The following is a 22,772-nucleotide window of genomic DNA, read 5'->3' as shown; positions in this document are numbered from 1 at the left end:
GCTGCCGAATCTGTGACGTAATTCTGATGTGCATTATAATGTATCACATGCACGATCCCGAACAGTGGCATTCTGCTGTAAAAACCTGTTTTATCAACGGCGGTGGGTAGTCTAATCCGATACGATTCATTTTTGGCTACGACAGAATTCCTCAAGAAATCCGAGGTTTTCGACAGCATGAGCAACTGCAATTCAGTTTCAACATTTCAATGAAAAACCTTATCTTATATGCGCACAATACTGAAGTCTTACTGATATATTTAGTTTATCAATAGTAAGAATGAGAGGTTTCAATTCCGATCAACAGGCAAAATGTAGCTCAAAGCTGACGGTATTAAATTGGTAATAATTAGGTACAGAAATAACCCTTCCTTTTACACACTGCTTGTGCACACTACGATTGATAGGTGTTACCGTTTTTTCCAGCGTCTTAACAAATGAAAGAGATAAAAGAGATAAAATGATCTGTAATGTCAACATTTATATCAGCCTGATTTAATCTACTTATGAAGTTCAGAAATGCACATCCTTGCAACGGATATTTGTCTAAAAGATGCGCCATGATCTACACCATTGTTTTTCCCAGTGTTTTTGCTGTAACGACCCAAGAAATCTTTCCAAAAATTCAAGAATGAGAAGAGCCCAGAGTTTACCAAAAATATAAGGTTTTTCTCCCAACGCTTTCCTGTTCTTGAGGCTACTTATCTTACCTTCGCACGCGATTTGAGATAATCGTCTCTCGGCCCATGGGGACGAAGGCTCAACGGGCGGGCTTGGCGAGAGGTTCTCCATTCCGGTAGCTTATCATGTTGTAGACGACGGTCCGAGCCCTCGTGGGTGCCCCTCTAGCTCAGTTTCGCAGTGTTTCCCTCTGCATGCATAAAACAAGGGCGAAGCATGCAATCACTACGAAAGCGGGTAAATTCACCGTGTATGAACACCAAGTCCCTGCTTATTATTATAGACAGCAACCTTGCATTTTGCAGGCAGATGTTTTTCCCACATACTCAAATGCAGAAACTGAAAAAATTCAGCCAACGGGTGTGTTAATATTAAAAAATGTGAGAAATTCGCCGAAAATGATAATGGGCCAGATGTCAGCCACATTTCTCATCTACCGTTTGAACATAAACGGGATTGCTGTTCATATCATTATGGTGTGGAAGGGGTGACTGTATGATAAGATGTCTGTTGTACTGATGCGGTGAAGTATTCATTTGAAACACTGGGGATGTACCGTAGTACAAGATATCTACTGTAGGAGACTAATGTTTGCACAGACCAGTTTGTATGCAGCCTGTTTTCGCCGTTTTATTTCAGTCACACAACAAGACAACTTAATGTGAATTCCAATTGAACAAAACACGCACCACCAAGATGATACAGTCATGTCAGGCTCGCAATAAAAGCCCAGCCTTCCCCTGTAAACATCTCTAAAACCATTCTTGTTTGATTTCCTAGCCAAAACACATACCAGATGTTAACACCTGTTGGTGTCTGTTTGTTTATCACTCTGGAGCTTGTTTTATGCTACAAATTCTAAAGGTACAACATATTAACATACACTATACACATGGGCCTATTCGCAGTGAAGGCAATGAGCGACACATGTACCGCAAGGGCACACTACCGGTGATCTATGACTACATTTTTATTTTTAGATATGTGCACATTAGGCCTAGCTATGCACAGATGATTTTAAGTTATATTGTGCTCAACAGATTCATCTAGAATTCTACTATTTGAAGGATTTTTCTGCACATTCTGCTTATTTTGCCAAATATATCCATGCATAGCGCCTGTATTAAAGGAAGACTTTCACAACAAAATGTGTTTGCTACAGACTTAATGTTTGAAAAATAAGTCCTAAATCCTGACGCAGAATACAACTTTGTCCTCTATTAAATCAAACTTTCATTTCCCTCTGGTCAAGCTTCAGAGAGTAATCAAATCTAGCTATGCTGTGTATGGCTAAAATGGATATTAAGAGGTCACTGGCTACAACGTAGCACTGGTCAATGAGCAAAATGATAAAAACATCCTTCGGAGAACGTCGTACATAAAGGAAACATAAAGGAGACGTAATGCTGATATGGTAAATACGAATTTCGGTGCAAACCCGGAAGTGTTTTGATTCTAAATGAAACAAGGACAAAGAGGAAGCGACTTATAAGTAGAATTTACAAGGCATGCAAACATTAGCTCGATCAAAAAATCAGTTGAAGACAACGGTAATTTATCGCGGCACATCAAATATATATAATGGAACAATTTAAGACAGGAAGTTTATAAATCTGATCAGTAATCAGTTTAGTCTTTTCACACATGATTACTGATCACAATTTGTTGTTCTTTCAGTTAGAAAACTCTTATGCAATTTTGTTCTGCGAAACCCAAACGTTACGTCATAATTTCTAGAAATACTTCCAAAACGTAGTCGTTCAGAGATATTTGCTCAAGTTTGTGAGGTTCTAAAGTCTTAGACGGTTAAAAACTAAATAAAGCCAGCTTATTAAGTTTACAGATAATTAAAAACCACATTTACAGTGTACCTGAACAGAATGAATACAACAATTACGTAGTCGAAGGGAACAACTCTTCAATGGAAGTTTGCATATTTTATAAACATGGAACCCGAATAGTGCGTGAAAGCCAGGTGCAGTCACAGAATGGAGCGAATTCCAAAATAAACCATGTACATCTTGTATTTTATCTGACCAGAAAGCTTAACGTAATTTGGACCAATTAAAGCGAGTGCGCAGAGACTGACCGAAGAGTTGCTATGGTAACTCTGGATGAATTCATGCATTCTTCAGTGCGTATGAGAGCACTGATTTCGTGAATCAGCATCGTTAAAGGGTCTGTTTTGTCACGGTCTTCACAAAGGGACATACGGCTTGCGCTTATGCTGGAATCTAATATATACCCCCAAAGCGAAACCCCAACATTCCACCAACTTACTACTCGTCTTAAATATATGGAAACTACTTAACATCCATTTATGACTATGTAGAAAGGCGCATTTTTTTCTTTAGTTTTTCTTTAATTGTTTTTGTGCTTTGTTTTTCTTGACGACTGTGTTGCTATTGCCGTCATGTCATCACAGAATGTTATGGGACATAAAGATGCTTTTTCAAAAACTGCATTAAACAATTACATTGGTCGTTGACTGGAGCAAGATAACTAGTTTTAATGACTTGGAATTCTGTCTTGGTGTTTTTCAGTCTGTATACAATGCAAGTTAGGCAATAATAATTTATATGATGATATATAAAAATTCGTCACCAACACCACGAACTGACACACATCTTCACTTTTGTGCTAGTTCGTGAAAAGCGTGATTAGAGCAGTTTTGGTTTCACGACGTGACACAAATGTGTGCCCGCGCATATTGTACACTCGTACATTATCGAACAATCTCGTTTTCACGAAGAAGCACAAATGTGTGTTTTGTCAATATAGCAAAAAAAGCTTTTAATGTCTGAAATGATTTTATTTTACCCGTAAATGGGTGAGTAAATTGAAAAAAAATGCTCTTAAAACTTGTAACTGTGTAAATTAAGGAGAACGTCAATTTCTGAATATGGCAAATCACGGAGCACATGACGCAAGACATTTGTGCCTCTTCGTGAAAACAAAAACATCACATTTCTATAAAATACGCGTTGAAGCGCGCACACATCTATAGATTTGTGTTACTTCGTGGTGTTGGTAACGAAATATGTAATACTGTCCAAAATGTAAATGGCGAGTGAACTTTCGGGGTAATAAACAGGATCCAGTATAATCAAAATCCCATATTGTGTATCTTTGTGATACCCTGAGAACATCGTACTGAGCCTTCAAGTGTTCAGTCTGCCTTTGCTGGGTGCCATTGTTTTACATATATATATATATATATATCTCAATGCAGATTCTCGCGGAGAGGAAAAATTTATTACCGTAACAAAAATGCGAACATTTGAAATTGTACGCGCAGAGTTAATAAACGAACAGTGAGCGGGAATACCTTTGTAACTATATTCACACTCAATACAAGGGAGTTCCATCACCCCCCCCAACCGTTATGAGAATGTTACAAGGTAAAACATTCAGCATGACATTATTCCCAAAGGGCTAGTTTCAAAACAAACTTTCGAACATGCCAGGCAATTAGAAAAGCTGTCCCTCACTACACTACACTAGTGCGTAAGATTTATAACAACCAATAGTGATTAATGATCAGGTCAGTTTTACAGCATGCATCGTGCCCTTGTGGTATCTATGATGGGTGGTTTGTGATGCTACGATCACAAGGAAGCCAAAGACGATTTAAACTGACCCTTCTCAAGACCCTCACCACACTATACTAGTGCGTAAGATTTATAACAACCAATAGTGATTAATGATCAGGTCGGTTTTACAGCATGCATCGTGCCCTAGTGGTATCTATGATGGGTGGTTTGTGATGCTACAATCACAAGGAAGCCGCAGAAGATTTAAACTGACCATTCTCAAGACGTAGTATAGTCTACTAGTATAGTGGTAGTGACAGCTTCCTATATTCACTCAATGCTTATAGTCTACACAGCTAACCAAAAAATCGTGCACAGTAGAGCATGATCGTCTAACTGAAAAAGACAATGGCACGCGAGAGTCAGGCGCGGAAGAATAAATAGAATTAAAACGAAAAATTTTGTCCATCAGTCACAATCGGCTGGAAGTTCGAGTCAGAGCAGCTGTGTCAGCTGACCGCCCGGCCTCGAAATATCGTGCACTGTCGAAGCACGTTGCCGAGCTCGCATGAGATTCATCCGTGTTGCATATGCCATTTTGTCGCGGGCTGAGAAGAAAATGCCACAATGCTGGCATATGTTTTCTTCGCGAGGAAAATGACCTCAAAGACCGGACAGAAAAAAATCGATTGTTAGTTAAATAACGTCTCTATAAAAATGCCCAAAGACTTTCTTGACTTTTTTTTCGTTTCCGCCATCCAGAATATCCTTGCTTGCAGTCATCTAACATATTGGAGAGATACAAGGTCATACTTTCTTCACAAATGAATGACGATCTGTTGAAAGGGTATGTACTTTGTTGCATGTTGACTCCTAACTTCTGAGCGTATGCAATTGGGTTGAGCGATATTGAGTTCAACAAAAAAAAATTATTTCACTTAAAGTTATATATTAATTTTGTGACAAGAAATAAAGGCATGAAGGAATCCAAAGAAAAGAGGGTGATGACGAGACAATGAATATTCAGTCTTGGTGGGATTCGAACCCTGAGGGAGAGGCAAAAGGTAACTGTAAGTGACGTACGGCTACGAGCTATCGTGTCAAGCGATATCGAGGGGAACAGATCTTTAAAGTGACGGTACACAGTCTACCCTTGATAAATGGGAGGGGGATGAATACATCTCTGCTGCACTATACAGATTGTCCCCCAGTATTGACTGCTGTCAGTGGCAATACCTTGCTCAGGTGTGGTAGGCCTGAATGCAATTTCCGCTCACCAGCCTTGTCACTCTGTAACCAGCTAGGAAAGCCTGTGGGTGCAACAACACTTGCAATCGGGAGGGGGGCATGTCCTGGCATCCCAGTGCTCTTAATGTGCACCTGCCCGAGCGCCTCGAGATAGATAACATTACATTCAATTGATCACTTATCCTCGCCTTGAAGTCTACATGTATTATATCGGTGATTTCTTACCTACCGAGAGGCCCCTTTCACTTCAAAACTGTCTTTACCATGGCAACGGGCGTCCTTATGCCCTACTCTTACAGGATTACGTTACCAAATAAAACTGAATTTTCTTAAGATATACGTTTCTTTGTAATTGCATCTTTTTAAGGTCATGCCTGAGAAGTGCACTGGTGCCAATCGTCCCCTTACGTCATTTCTTGGAACTTCTTATGATCCAGTTACAGTACCGCAATCCAAAACACCTCAGGGGAAAATATCGAAACTCAAAAATGTGGAGTCCGGTATTTTAGCACTTCATATTTCTGCTGACGCAAAGCGCCGTGAAATTGGAGTGTGGCTCTACCCAACAGTGTACGACGTTCTTTCCTTTCGGTCGCATGACATCCAACACGCGTCTGTAAACGGCACAGGGAACTGGCGCGAGTGTTAGGTGCTCACCGCAAGTTTTAAAAACATTTTCTAGCACGACTAGGTCGTACGTACCCAAAGCCAGTGCTGGTTTCACCTTATCTTCACACGAAGCAATATCAGCCATCGACTAATTCCTTCAACCTCCTCATGAAATCACCCCATCATGCATTCTTATTTTGACACGCCCATCCATTGCTGCGGCAGCAGTCTCGCTCATTTGTTTGGCTACGGCACTGTTTTTATGGGAAAAAACATCTGTTGTTTGGGAATATTTTGCTGTGTTTTCTTTGCCGTTTGCATGATTAATACGTTTGCATTATGAACATAACAATTTGAATGGTTGCTGACGCGTATTAAATATGAACCTCTAAATTTGCCCATCGCATGCAATTTACGTCAGAGGGATTTACATTTATATAACAATATAGGCTGGCAGTTGTATTCTGCAGCACACATTGCAACGAAAATAAACACCACTGAAGACATTATGGTAGCCCAAAAGAATTGTCAGTCGTTACGCAGACATCCCTGTGCCTTAAATCTGATCAGAGGACATTTTTGAGTTAGCTCTGAGTTCATAGAGGGAAGTAATACGAAACTACGCATGTTCACCAAGGCATTTTTATCAATCGGTTGTTTCGATTGTATGACCAAAGAAGAACTTTAAAATGTGGTGGTGTATCATCTTCCGAGTCGGGTGTCAAGCATGGTGGGGCAGATTCGGAAGAAATGAGCGTTAGTGGAGGGGAGCGATCCATCAAGGGTCCGTCGTCTTAAGGCTGATTGCACAGAGATTTTGAAGGGGATGCCCAAGATTATGAATTATGATTTATACATACTTCAGACAGTTTCCCTATTAAAAGGTGTGTGTAATGCCCGCTGAGAAGTGGTAATGCCCGGTACGTAAATCAAGACCTGGCACCTGGGTACAGGACAGTTTAATCTATTGTGATAGGTCAAGAGTCTGTGTGCACGCATCTCGCCACGCGCGCGCAAATTGGACAATTTGCATAAAGAATATTCCATAAACTGGACGGGGGAGTTCGAGATAATGGAAGTAGAATTCTAGAACAAAATCGCTAGAAATCCATCATATATTGACTTCTTTTGACTCTCTGACTAAAAAAGTACTTATGAACGGAATAAATATGTGCTTGACGCATAACTATGTGCCTCAGCATGAATGCGTGCTGAGGAAACTAAACGCTGATAATGCCCTCTCCTGTAGCTCGGGCATTAGTCGCGTCCATTCTCCTGAGCCGGTCTTAAACGCACGTTTAAGACCAGCCATTTATTCCTTAATAACATATCACTAATGTCAATGCTATTAATTAGTTTGTTCCACCTTCACGAATTGGCCGAAATTCATGTTCAATTATAGCCTGAAATTAACTTTTGCTAATTTTGTCCAGACAGCTATAGGGAATGGATTGACCGGACCCATATGGTCATTGAAAGTCCCCCCTCTGAATATCTTTAAATCGTCGTTCTGGTCTCATCTTATCTTGCAACTTTTTATTCTTTTGTTTTAATCTCATCTTACTAACATTTAATGCATATTCTTACTGTTTCGATTTTGGTGTTTGCATTCAGTATTAATTTTTATGTGTTAACTTTTTAGTAATTTTATTCCCTTTTTTATTGTCTTTAATTTTACTGTTTTTAATGGTTTTACCGTTTCATTGGTCTATGTTTTAGTCCATTTTTGTTTAAATGTAACCGTGCCCCTTTTTTTCCTTGGATGCAACAACATTTTTGTCTTGGTTTGCATAGTTTAATTTCCTTTAGCTTTTAGTACACGCACAGTGTTCCATGTTTTATTTTTAATTTTTTATCATTTTATCTGGGGAATGATTTTAGAAGGACTTTGATGTCTTGTTTCACGACCCTTGACGTGGTCAAAAATTAATAATAAACAAACAAATAGACTCTGACAGCAGATCAATCGATGGTTACTACGCTGCTTAATTAAAAAGCAAACTAAAAATTAAGGCAATGCTCGATGGAAAACAATGCATTTTCATCAACATCGACATTCTGCTATTTTCTTCCTTCTTGTCGCCGTTGGGGTGGTACTTGGTAAGGGTTGATCGGTTCTAATCATTTTCAGGTTGGTGAGATGAGGACACTACTATGCTTGTTTAGGATTCATATCCAAATAAAGAACACGCAAGGACTCTGTTTGCAATATATGTAAATGCAAGCTTGAAACTGAAAGAATACAAGGCGTGCTTATACGTAACATGGTATACAATTTTTTAAGCTTTCTTTGGGGTTTCTAAATAACAAGATGATAAACGTCAACATGTTTCCCCTATTGCAGACTTAGGGGAATTGTAAAGGTTGTCAATGCGCTCATTTATATTTTAATCTCCCAAGAAATGAGATTTTGTTTCTTTCCGCAAGGTATGGTGAGTGTTTTAATAACAACGAATCTGTGTACTTTTGCCCTTCCTCAGGGCAAGCGCCTTTCCTGGCAAGAGCTGAATTGCCGTCTGTAAGTTAGTTCTGACGTCAAGCGGATGCTTGTCTTGCACCAATCGTACTGCGAAATGCGCTCTCTCCTGTATGTGTAGGCATACAATTTCTGCTTGTCTCCCGAGAGAGAACACTGGGGAACTTTTCTTCTCGGAAAAAAATTACGAAAATCGAAAGACTATTCTAAGGAGTTTGCTTGAGTCTGTACTTTCTTGGTTACAATTCATAAATGCATGCGTAAGCTGGTGTTACAATTACTGATGTTGGAAACACAAAACTAATAACTTTTTCACTTCTTTCCACTTTTGGGAGGCATGTGTCTTGTGCGGCATTGGCGCACAACTCTTAACCTGGAGAGGGCGCTTTGTTGAAACGATTTCCCTTAGAGCCAACCACAGACATCTAAACACATAGACGAGCAACTATTAAGAAAGTGTCTCGTGAATGGTATTTTGTAACGATTATTATACCCAAGTCAACGTAAGGACGATGACGTCATGCTAAAGTCATTTCGCCACTTTTCGCTTCTCTTCGTTACCTCCACAACTCAGCGATACATTAAAAGCCGACCAATTCATTTCTGTTTTGCACAACTTATTGTGCCATCACGTTATCCACTCCGTTCAACAATGCCCCATTCGAGTGACGTGCTCACCCAGCTTGGAATTACGTGGAATTATCCACTGTCATTTTGTGGAAAACAGCAATGTCTGATGGATGACATTGGCTTTGTCATACAAATCCTGAATAGATATCAAAAAAGGTTAAAGTTGTTTCTTCATATTACACTCTCACACGGTGACTTTGCTGTCCCCATTATTTGTTCGTGAAAAAAAATGTTGATTTTGTTTTTAATTTTTACCGTGTAATGAAGACTGGATACATAAGTTCTCACATTGTGGTCATGATGGATGCACTGATTGAAATAAAACTTTAATCTCGTTCAATTTCCATTGGTATTTATCATGTTGTAAAAAAGACTGCGCTTATTTACAATAGATTCGGTTTCGAAAAGTTAAATAAAACAGTAGATTCTGCTGCTTAAGGGATGTTTATGAGCATGCCGTTATTTGGAGATTCCCTGTTTAAGTAAAGTCTTACAATACAAACTAAATTTCCAAATCTGCAACACTACTTGTCTTCTCTATTTACATTCAGAGAAAAGATCATCACCTTTATTGAACATAAAATGCATTAGCATTCCATCTGACTAATCAAATGGCGTTTCCTGAGTTTCAAGAATGGTCGTTCACGCAAACGCAAAGGCATTAAACTACCACGTTTTTCTATGTTGCGTGGATCGGATTCTATTGAATGGAGAGTGGACACGGGGAAGGCTTTTTTTCAACTGCAGTGCTAATGGCCACCATAATTAGGCGTACATAAAGCCACGGAGTGTTTGAATGTATGTATATTTCAAAAATATCCCCCGACTGTTTTCAGAATGGTAACTGTTCCAGATGGACATTGCCAGGAGCAGGAAAAACCCCGAGGACTACACTTCCAGGTTTGCATTCACTCATACAGAGAGCAGAACGGTTTTCAGGAGATACACTGTATTGAATGAGCTTTAGGACTGCAAGATTACAGAAGAACATCTTGTTTTCCCTCGATCTACTTAGAGTCTAGTCCTGCGAGAGTGTCCCGTACAGTTAATGTTACATTGGAAAGATAGAGTGCAGCAATATGAAAATTTAGCAGACTTGGAATGTTATCTACTCCCCGACCGTCTACATCTTCAGTGCAGTTTCATAATGGACTCTTCACATTTTCAGAAAGTCCGAAACTTAGAGCCAAAATATTTTTGTGCGAACACAACACTGAGGGACTCCAATTTTGAGGCCAGCAAATCTTGCGGCCTTGCATCTTGCTCTTGAGAATTTCTTGGGTTCAAAGTAACTGGCTTTGTATCACCAATAAAATAAAGCAGGGACACATGGAGACCTCAAGTGAAAGACCTTTTCTATTTTACTGTACCTGTTTCCACGTTTCTCCTCTTTTCAGTGCAATAAAATCCACGTTGGTTGTCGGGAAGTCAAAAAATTCCTCAAAATTCACCTTAATTATTTCTCGGCACTAAAAAGTAGGGGAATAATTCAACATCCCAGACAGCCCTGCTTAAAAAGTGGAAGGGGGGTATATACATCCCTTTTACCGGGATTTATAAACGAGCATGAAAATTTACTGTGCAAAAACACTAACCTCTTTCGAGCAAAATGAAAAAATGTACTGCACAGGAAGAATTTTTTTGTGAGTGTAATTCATTTCACAGAGTACAGAACTTGTCTTTGTATTGTGCTTGCTTCTTGTGTCACTTTTTTCCAAAGTAATGAAGGGACAAATGCACCTGAGTGCAAAATGTCCACAAACCCATTACGAATGCCAAAAGAAGGAGTGACAAACACCGTGTAGTTTAATTGTGGGAAAAATCTGGGGCTGTGTTAAACTTTGTAACAGGCTATGTTTCTTTCGTTGAATGCAGCCTTTATTAAAAATTATACAGCATTTAGGGCAGAACACTATCAGTTTTCTGAGGGCACAAACTTCAAATCTGTACATCTGTACGTATTCCCTAAAATTTAAGTCTCTTGTGATGTAATTATGGAATTGGGTTTGCGGATGCAAAATATATATCAGCTTTCGGTGGAAAACACATCTAATTTCTTCCACTACTTGGCTAATGAATAGACAGCTGAAGATAAAGCTAAGACAAACACTGGGAAAAAATAAGAACAAAAAGATCAGAAAACGACAGTCATCAGTCCAATCAGCAAAATGTTCTTATTGACGTCTGTTGCTCTAATCCAAACAGACTGTGAAGTTCATTCCAAATGTGTTCACAGTCAATGTTCACGTGAACAAAACAAGCTGGGACGACGTACTAAGTAATCCTACAAAATCCAGCTTGATTTCTACTTGACCCAGCGCTGAGGCCATTGAACGTGACAACAAGGCGATGCTGAAAATCATCGTGCACGAATAAACAGACATCAGAACTGAGTACCAGAAACTCGAATCTCCTAAAAGCACTCACTCCTTTTAGACACCGCGTCACAGATACTTGCGAAATCGCATTTTGTGGTCAAATGACTACATTTTTCACTGGCAAAAAGCTCAAGCTTCTCCATTCTACACCGTATGTACGTGTATCACTTGAATTACAAAATACAGGAAATGCAGGAAAGACGCTCAGGTGAGAAAAACACAGGCCTGACGTCACTGTGACATAAAACACTTGCCGCGCCCGAATCCAAGGCTGATTGAGGGGCTGATGCCACAGCTTGTTGGGGATTCAAGCTAAAGCGCCACAACACAACATGCGGTGTCTCTGACGCCAAAAAGAGGGTTCGACTCAACCCACAAAGAGACGGCTGGGGACGGGAGCAATAAACAAGATGCTGAAATGGAAACCGAAAAAGGGCAGAGACGAGAGAGTCAGTCAAGTGGCTCGGATTCCGCCGCCATAATTGCGCAGGAAACGCAAGTGCTTATCATTTTTACTGAAAAAAGACAACTTGCGCCAATAGGCCGCAACTGTTTGAAGCGCAAAATAATGTGTACAAAATATCACGCCTTCTACACATCAGCATGGAGTCGTTTCCCTCCGGGACGCCTACCATAAGTCTTAATTACGTCTATGATCAAGGAGGAGTTTGCGAACAATTAAGGCCATATAGGCCTTCAGATGCCTTGTTGTTTTTGTCACAGTGTTAAAAATGGAGATACGACGATATGGGCCTTATAACGCTTTGGTAGCGCAGCGTATCGTAATCATCGCTCTTCTATCCCAGGGCTCCGGAGACAGAGATACGTTTATCTGTAGAGGTGTCCAGATCTACTGAGTCCACCGTTGCTGTCTTCTGTAAGACAGGGGCTAATGCGAACAGAAATGAAGCTTTGGTACCACCTCTTATCCACCAACATTCATTATTATACTGTTCTATGAAATCTATTGATTTCAACGGTTGGCCTACAAAAACTGACTTCCCAGCATACAAATAAAACACCACCAACCATTGTTAGTTTATAAATAACCCACTGACTCGTGTATTCGTTGGAATATAATTTCCTCTGCACCCCGCCCCCCAAAAAAGAAAAATCCCTGTAATTTCGAATTAAAATAGGCTGGCTGACCCACAGTCGCTGACTTTTTTCTTCAAGGAATGGCATGCCTCCGAAACATGACACTCACTAATGAAGACAATGGCCCACTTCGAGGCCAATTTGACGCTGCAGAAGAAAATCTACAATCCTAGAGTTTTCATTAATCTAAACAACAACAGGTACCCTGCAATTCAGGGTTTCTGGTGTTTTTGTGTGTGGAGTTGAGCTATAAAGAAATATTGCAAATGGTTTATTGAAGTGCAGATCCATTGCGGTTGGTATCTTTGAGTCAAGTGTCTCAAGCTAAGTCAGTCGGCACGGACCATCTCAGTGTATCTAGCTCCGAGCCACAACCACTTACCCTGATTTTGCTCAGTGTGTTCTTGAAAAAGGTCTATTCCGTTGGGGCTGGTGTGCGTCGTGAAATTCCAATTTATGCAGCCATTTAGATAGAAACTGACACAAAAACCGACAGCACATATTAAAAAACGTGTTACTTGCAGCTTTCAAATCAACAACAGCTGACAAGGCTAATTATCTGCTGTTTTTATTTGGCAAGCGTCATTTGCCTAACAGTTACAACTTAAGAAACCCAAACTAATCGGTTCCTGGCTGCTTCACTTTCAAAACATTCGAGAGACAGACACTTCAAGGTGTTTACTAGTTTGGTCAATTTTCAGAATGGCATTATACTTTAGCATTACTGCATGACTGCTAAAGACGAAAAAATAATGAGAAAATCAGGCATCTGGATTTGCTGTGTGCACAGCATGGAAAGCGACACGAAACCTCCAATTAAGTAATCGATCTTCTCTAGTCTTAGCTGTGGCACTCAATCAACACGCAAACAATACACTTCCTTCTGTATCAGTCGTCTACCGGCGGAGACTGAGGCAATGACGCTGTGACGGTGCGAGAAATCTGAAAATGTATCATAGGTGCTTAATATGAAGGATAAATAACGCACGGAGGTGGACACAGTGTAGGATAAAACGAATACGTTAGAATTGGCTTTATGATCCGTTGGCAAGAGTGAGTGGCATTTAAGCACCCACTTTCCTATCTCCCATATTATTTTCATTTCAGTATTGGGATATTTAATATACTATTTCCAAAATTTTAACACGATTTGAACTTAGGCCTACACCTTAAAGAGTCAGATTCTTTTCATGAATTAAATAACAAACTGAGGACTCTTAAATCATTTCGTTGTATTCCATTCTTTCCATTTCCGTTTATTTCATTCAGTCCAGTTTCTGTTTCAGTTCCACTGTTGTTTTTATTTCGTTACACTTCTTTTTATTTTATTTCCTTTATTTTCGTTTTTCTTTATGATTGTTTCCCTTCCTGTCATTTCACGTTGTTTCATTTCTTCTCCCTTCATTTCATGTGATTTTGTTCCCTGCCTGTAACTTGAACCCAGATTCCCTTGAATCCGGTTGCTTTTTTGTCTTTTGCGGACACCAGTATTTCCATATCACTATCAGTAGCCATTATTCTGTACACATTGTCTTGCGTATTACAATCAACAACTCTGTTCACAGATTCTCAATTTCAAATATTTAACCACATCTCCCTATGTTAAAAATGTCCCAAAGTCTGACGGCAAATTTTTTTATAAGAATTGAAACTAATAACTTCATAATCACCACAAAATAATAAGTCGTTTTAAACTCAAGGAATTATGAAGATCTTGTGTTTCACTTAACTTTGGTTGATGAGAAACCGTCCGAAATCCGCTAATAAACCTTGCTGACAGAAATACAAATTGAGTTACAACTTTTAATTTGAGACCCAGAGATAACACAACAGAATCTTCGTATGCGAATATCATTACTACAGTCTCCTGAGGTCGTCTATCGACAAATCACCATGTGTTCAAGTTCCTTGATGCAATCTAGTGCCCTTTCCCGACGGATTCTTATCGGACTGAATATCACAAAAACGTTCCTATCCGCACGGTGCTTCTCTTTAATAATTCAACCCGCGCCGTCACTTAAGGTCCACAAATATTTGACGAGCCATCTGCAGCTCGTTCCCCACCCACAGACCATGTTTTCATAACTCTGTATGACAGGAATCAATTTGTCAGATAACGAGCATTTTGGTGTAGGAAAAAAATCCGGTGGCACATACTGCACAAACCAAGCTGTGACTTGTTTTCCCGATATGGCTGAGCTCTGCTGTTTATGCACGCTGTTTATAACATGCTTTGTCTAGACAAGGAAAAACACTGGGGGAAAACAAAGAAAGACCACAGAAAGGTAGAGAGACCGCAGGTTTTGATTTTGAAAACAAAAGAAAATTGGCAGTTTGAGGAGGCGATGGGGTAATCAGACTGAAGCTCGTCGACATAATTATTTGTCACACTGCAAACTTTGCGAATAAACCACTCAGTAGCCTACTAAGTGTCAGTTATAGGATAAAAATTATTTTATTTCATGCACACAAATTTAGCTCGTATTAAAACCTCTATCCTTTGTTCCGTCCAAAAAGGGCGAGAATATGAACTTTAATGCCATCAACTGATTGTTAAATGCAAACCACTTGACTGTCGGTTCTTTCAAATATCCATGCCACAAGCAATAGGTGGGAAAACAACAAAATCAGAACAGACATATGAATAACCGATATATATTGAGTTCAGCTGAGAGAAAATGAAGTCAGAATTAGGTTTTCTGCAAAAGGGCCGCTGGACTCCTCCCTTTGAGATTAAAAAGGACATATTTACGCTAGACATTCGAGGTTAAAAATGAACTGAATGCTTTCTCTCTCTGTGGCAGACTGAGCTTAGGGTAACGGGGACTTCCTACAGGCACCGACACCTGCTTAGCGATAAATGAAAGCAATAACAATAATTTTCCTGGTCGCTCTTTCCATACCCTTTCCCACAGAACTAACGAAAGAATTAGGTGATTTCGATGGACGCACTCTACTGATGTTTTAGCAAATGGTATATCAGGTCTGTTGCATCAAATAATAATGATCAATCAATGATCAATGATATCCATTATGACATAGATTGCTTATAAACATAACCAATATCCATGTAAAACTTAAGCTGAGAATTCTTCTCATCATGATGGCCATTATGAAGCAGAACAGGTACCAATGTTCATGTGAAACCTACGGTGAGAAGATTATCATTCTTCTGATCATGATGGCCATTATGAGGCAGAGCATGCACCAATGTTCATGAAAAACCTACGCTGAAAATGTTATCATTCTTCTGATCATGATGGCCATTATGAGGCAGAGCATGCACCAACGTTCATGAAAAACCTACGCTGAAAATGTTATCATTCTTCTGATCATGATGGCCATTATGAGGCAGAGCATGCACCAATGTTCATGCGGAACCTACGCTGAAAATATTATCATTCTTCTGATCATGATGGCTATTATGAGGCAGAGCATGCACCAATGTTCATGTGAAACCTACGCCAAAAATATCATTCTTCTGATCATGATGGCCATTATTCCTTAATAAGCAATGAGGCAAAGGGATTTGAAGTTGTATAACGCCTATTTGTTCGAAGGAAAATTCAAGTTAATTGTCGAAAGTGAAATTCAAGCCTAGTTATGGGTGTAATTTTCGGGAAAACGCATTACTGGCAAGTAAGCCTACACCGTAAAGGGCGCCGGTGTGAACTCATTAATTAATGTATTGGTTAACGGCACTTCGAACTATCAAAACGGGCTCTGTGCCTCGCTGCAAATGCACTGCCTTGGGAATGCGCGCCGCTGCCGCCCCCCCTTCCGGTAAAGTCCGCGTGAAACAAAAACCCGTGCCTCCACCTAATTAACCTCCGCGATAGAGGCGCAGACGGGAGGTAATGACACTGAAATGGAATCGATTGGTCCCACGCGATCTACCAGCAACGGGGTCGAGTTGCGGACAATTATAATTGTGGTCTCACCTGGGCTTCGATTATTCGCATTCTGTCTTCTCGCTTGTTTGGGACACTGTATCGATTCCCGGCCCACAAGAAACCGGCAACCTCCCCACTCATTGTATCTGATTTCAAACAGCTTTTGGAGATAAGAGAACAACTTGCGTTCACGATTCCTGAAACATGAGCGAATATCATTGTTCACAAACACCAGGTATTTCTTTCCCATCGTTTCTAAATTTCTGGAAAAAACTACCGAACATTAGATCTAAAATTCGAAGTCAGTCAGAATGCAAAGTAAAGTTAAAAACATTGACAGGTTGACTAGAATGTCCTCATTTTGTTGGTGATCACAAACACAAGAAAAGCAGGACATCAAAATCCAAGTCAAGCCTTTATGAGTCTGTTGAGTTGCCTTGTTTTGACGTCAATCTCTTAAAACTTAGACGTGGCATGCATACGGCATATCGACGATTGGAAAGATTCTGATTGACGCTGAAGAGGAAAGTGTTCAATCGTAAAAGATGACTTTACATGCTACTCACATATTTTTTATAATATGCATTTAAAATATCTTTTTACTCGTGCACAAAGACATTCATACATGCCCATGATGTACCTATGCCAATTTTTCTACACATTTCCGGCAAACACATCCAAAGAAGGGTAGTTTTTATAGTAGGTAAAGAGTGAAACAGAAAGAAAAGTGTGCTGAGAAACTGGGAATCTGATTCTGAATCTAATCTAATCCTTATCCTGAGATAGGTTGATTTACCTGGGAAAGGCAGCCAATTGTGCTGGCTACCGAGCACCTGAAAAACGTTTGACGTTAATGAGAAGTTTCCAGAGTTATAAGCAGAAGTATTCGGCAAAAAGGCCCCCAAAACATGTTGCAACTACCTACGTATTACATGCACCAGCTACTTACCAAGACGGCCTGCCAAGTTCGAGCTGGACCAAGAGAGGGCGCAATTTTCTTAGCTATGGAGCACAGACATAAACGCACAGACCGCCAGTCTTGCGCGTATAACCGTGATTTTGAAACTGTTTTGGTTTTGTTTGCTGATTATTTAAAGTCAGAGGATGAAGTTCGGTAAAGTTTTTATACTTCTTCATTGGAACTGGTTGAGGATTAATTTCCGATGAGATTTGCAATTTTTCTAATATACATGTAATCATGATGGAACATAGGCACATAATTAGATAAACGTAGAATGCTATTCGTGGACAAGTAAAGGCGTCAGGAGAAACGATGTTACAATCGCAAGACATTACCACATCACCTCAAACAGGTGCAAACAAGTAATTCTTTACTCAACACACATGCTCTGGTCGAAGAAAACACGAAACACGCTTTCTCGTAAACTTCACTGAGCAACTAATAAGTTGATCAGTACAGATACGCATATAACAATGCTACATTAGGGAGAGAACAGTTTAATACAATCTATGGGGAACTGAAGGGCGATAATAGCATCGTTTTAGTTGACTACGGAGTCTTTTAGGTTCGGTTATGGTACCTTTCAATATGTAGGCATTCGTTCTTTCCGTATCCACATCTGTTAAACGTGTTTCACTCCTGTACGATCTCAATGAACACTCCCCTCAATTTACGCAACCGGACTGAGGCGCACATAGAAACAGCGCATATGGATAGGCGCTGTTTAACCTCCTGCAATATTATTTTCTGTTGCATCTCAGTTTCTACTGCATATTTCTACACATTTTCAAAGGGGACAAATGCAATGCATTTTTTTTACTTCAACCCTGGAAAATGTTCTTAAATTTTTTAAAGATTTTGCAGTCGTACATTCCCTGTTGTTGACTGTTGCATATAGCAATAAGCCAAGGAGCAATCTTTTCTCAGACATGTTTTCAATAAGCAAATTCCGGATTTTGTCAGAACAAATTTGAACAGAGAAACAACTAAACTGAAGAGCGTCTTCCCTGAAAGGCATCACAGCAACAGTGCCCTCTGTTGCCCAGAAAAAAGACAATAATTATTTTAAGTAGGCCTACACTAATAAGTTATTGACCAAAACGATGTCGAATGTTTCAATACATTAGAGGAGAACATAAAGTTGTTCAAAATGTACATTTAAGAAAAATTCGTCGATTGAACCCATAAACATTGACCTTCCCGTGCCACTGGTACTTGGAACAGATTTTCTTCTCCATTAACTTTTACACCTAGAGTGTGTCAAATTTGATTAAAATCGGAGGATTAAGCCGTGCTGTTGTTGGGTATGAATGAAATTCAATACTACATGCAAAACTCTAGTTGTTGCATGTCATTGGCCTCATACAAAATTAATGTTAATGACCCAACAGCCCGTATCAAACTTTGTTAAGTAACAGACAAGCGGCACAGTGGCAGGGGGCGAAAATGGGAGCAACTTGGTACAAAAATGGATACTAAACAAACCTCTGCTATACTCTTGAAATACGCTACGTGTCTGGAGTGACAACAAGCGCCTTGTACCTCAATAATCTACCTTTAAAGCTGTATCGAATGGCAGGAGAACTATTCTTTTTTTCAGCAATAGCCAACTATATGGTATGAACAGTCTAAGACAGCTGTCCAAATGTCTATTGGTTGGACCCAAAACCTCAATGAATTATAGACGATGGGGGACAATAAAAGAAGTCGTATAAATAGCACAATAATAAATCAACTCTTTAACATCCGTCGGTTTGCTGTACCATATGAGTATGTACATTTACGTCGCAAGCGCCCGTGTGTGTGTACATAAACGAGGTCATGATGGAGAGGCCTTCCTGGGCAACCGTTGCTTAGCAACCGCCTCCAGGCTGCAGCACGGCGCCACTGCAACCATATCTCAACACAGATGGAACGAAAGTACGCTGATCTCCATCGGATATCGCGCAGGGCGGATTTGTATACTGACTGCACAGGGTTTTAATTGGTCGGCTCGTTGTAATTGCCCATTGCATTAGCATATGTTTGATAAACCCAGCTTTTAAGCAAAAACATTCAAGACGCCAAATCCAAGATATGTTTAAAAAAACAAGCAAAAAAATAAAACAAACAAACTCAACATATCGCTTTACAAGGTAATTACTCAAAAATACAATGTATGTAAATATACACTGCAAACGAACCAGTGCAACACTTGGTGCCGAATAAACAACTAAAGGTCAGCAGTGGTTATAAACATGCCAGTTACACACTTTCAATGATGTTTTAAAACAACATTTTATAGGGTGAATTGCTACTAAAATTATCAACATGATAATGTAATCGAGTTTCACACACACTGCCAGCTGCAGACGCAAACGAGTTTCCTTCCATAAGTGACTTGGGAAAACATTTACCGGTGCTTTTCTTTAAAGGAACCAGGAAATGAAATTTTCTTAGAATCACTTTTTGTGTATCTCTGTACTCTTCTTCAATGTATGAAGACTGTTTGACATTTTTTTTGAGTTACGTGAACTCAACGGTGCACTTTTTCAAACATTAAAAATTGACCAAGCATTTCTGGACACGTGAGGGCGCTTTTGCTTTGATGTAAATCCTGGACGACATGGTTCAGGTTGCATGTTTTCATATTTATATTGTGAATCCCAAATTTGCTATCTGGGAACATTTCTGTGAAAAGGATTTTTTGCCGGATTATTGCCATATGCTTACACAGCAATTAATTGCCAAATTGTTAAAAAAATCTACAAATATTCTGTGCACAAATCAGTTCTGCATTGAGAGTCAGTGCCTTGCAAATACCATCAAAATATGGGTTAAAATTGCTAAACAAAAATTCAAAGTAAGGTTAATTGAAACCTAAAGATGCAATTTCAAGGGATTGTAGTAAAATTTATAAAACTATTTTTATTTCCTGGTCCCTTTAATATCAGTAAGTGTCGCAATCAGAGACATGCGATTACATTATGAAATACATGTACATTTCGGATTAAAATCTCAGGAAGATGGCAGTTGCAACAAACTTTTCTGTTCATCAACTTTCCAAGCGCTACATTTCTGCACCTTATTCACTGTAAGCCTACACTGTGACTCGTAATGGGTACTGTCACTGTCATCGAATCTGAAGGTTTATTGCATTTGCTCCTTCGCCATATTAAGCGCTTTATGCACAGCTCCCGCATTACCATACCATACCAGCACATGTCGAGGCTTTTATGATTCCATAAATATTCTGTAGAGTGGTAAACATACTACCGGCCTTCTGTGATACAACAGGCCAGGTACAAAGCCATAAAACACTCGTACATATATTATTTGCAATATGGAGAAAACTAATAGGCTACTAAATATATCATGCACACTAGCCTGCAGGAATTTTGTCTGGTGGAACATGTTTCACTATTCATTCATATAGTTTTCCAGCTTACTACCTTGTTGCATTTCAATTTCTTAGACGGAGGCGACGTTTGGACATGGAGCAATGTCTACTGAGTAAAGATGTACATTTGTTTGCAACAAATACTCATTTTGCCTAGGTCTTGGACCTAGCGTGTTATAGATGGTTTTTATCACGCGCGCTTCTATCATAATTACAAAAAGCTTGAGTTTAAAAAATCTCATGTAAGCCCCATTACCAATGACTGAGTGCCATTTTATATGAGTTATTTATCAAAATTACTTTAAGGCATTATGCCAATACTGAACTCTATTAGAGAACACTTTGGCTTTTGTCTTAACTGGCTTAAACGGAAAAAGGATTTTTCCCTCCAAGGAAATTAGCCACTGGCATGCCTTTCGAGTTGCGCTTCCACCCCGCAAAGTCTCGCTTCAAATTTACTTCAGCCATTAGGATTAATCAGCCTAATTTGTTCGACTGGCTACAAAGACAGCTTGTCTGCCCCTTGCATTGAAAGCCAGTCATCACCAATATCAGAATTTGGCTAGCCTGATACGTCTCTTTAACAGACCGGGTCGATGGATTTAATGAGGTTGTCTGCCTTGAACGATCTGCTATCTCACAGCACTGAACAGGTACGTGGTGTCCATATGCATGCAACGTAAGTTCGAATTTCTCTACAGATTAGTGGTTGTTTTTAATCAAAAGGTCATTCTACCTCCCAGGGAAAAATTTATACCTTTATGGATATATCTGCATGGGAATTAAACTGCATTGAGCACTGCCGGGAGAAATGCGTGTGGGTCAGATATACGTTCTCAACTACAATATTTAACAAAAGTGCCAATTAACCTTGAAGTCATTTAAGCAATTCTGAACAATCGAGATTGCCCTTTGGCTCGACCATGACGTCGTCTGGGCAACACAGCCTTTGCATAACAAGCACATCACAAGTTCGCGGAGGAGGCAGTTAAAAAAGACATTAATCTAGGAAAAGACGTCGTATCTGTCTCCTCTTGAACAGACATGTGTGAACATGTCACCCTTCTTGTATTCAACAATCTTGTGTCCGAGTAAAGTTCGGTTTAAATGGTACTTGCTCGTTGCACGTGCCTTCTTTCCGTGTTAATGTGTTTGCTCCATTTACCCGATTCACTGCGAAATTGTGTCAAATTGTCCGTACTATCAATAGACTTGGTACAGTTTTCTTTTTACACAGTGCACCCTGCTCCCGATGGTGAAGCCCTAACAGAGCGCTTCGACCGGTATACGGTGCCCTTAACAATATCGTGACCGACGGCGTCGTCGATATGCACATGACTTGGACACAGTTGCCATTTCTGTCCTGGGTAAGGACGATTAGGAATCAGAAGTCAACCCTACTGATTGACGGGGGATGGTCATATCACACGAGGTCCTGACATTACAAGGGAGTAATGTAATTTACCAACAAAGTGAACAAACTCACACTTTGTTGCGTAGGCGTGGTACTGAGAAGAAAGCAGAGGGGCCACGTTACAGATGGTGCAGGTACAGGTGACCACAAGGTTGGAAGAGAAAATGGCCAGTTGTTTTATTATTTTATGCGGTGATCTAATCTATTTTTGTACGCATAAACATTTATGAAAAAGATCCCTGTCTAAATACTTCGGATTCACGCAAAAAGGTGACTGCAAAAGCACATCACAAATAAAAACTCTCTATTATGATAGCGTGAACGGAAAATAAGCTACTCAAAAATGAATATTATTATGTATTAAAGAACGGTAATCTATACTCAATTAGGTTTCCAATTCTTCCCTGCAAAGGTTGCTCCTCTCCTAAAATACAGGATCACTTGATAAAAAAGCTTCTACTGATCAATTCAA

At 39.7% G+C, this 22,772-nt stretch overlaps 1 protein-coding gene across 2 annotated transcripts in view; it reads right to left on the bottom strand.

Annotated features, from left to right (window-relative positions):
* LOC110985727 (uncharacterized) overlaps window positions 1–22,772 on the bottom strand; it is a 91,983-nt gene that overhangs the window by 5,178 nt on the left and 64,033 nt on the right. For both annotated transcript variants that reach the window (XM_087134545.1, XM_022246957.2), the window contains one exon: window positions 711–871. In XM_087134545.1, the coding sequence (XP_086990671.1) occupies window positions 711–792 (82 nt within the window). In that variant the 5' untranslated portion in view covers window positions 793–871. The remainder of the gene's footprint in view (window positions 1–710; window positions 872–22,772) is intronic.

The sequence above is a fragment of the Acanthaster planci genome, linkage group LG03 (assembly GCF_054643075.1).
Source record: "Acanthaster planci isolate LZ-2023a linkage group LG03, COTS_SCS, whole genome shotgun sequence".
NCBI lineage: Eukaryota > Metazoa > Echinodermata > Asteroidea > Valvatida > Acanthasteridae > Acanthaster > Acanthaster planci.
This window is presented reverse-complemented; position numbering and strand designations above follow the sequence as displayed.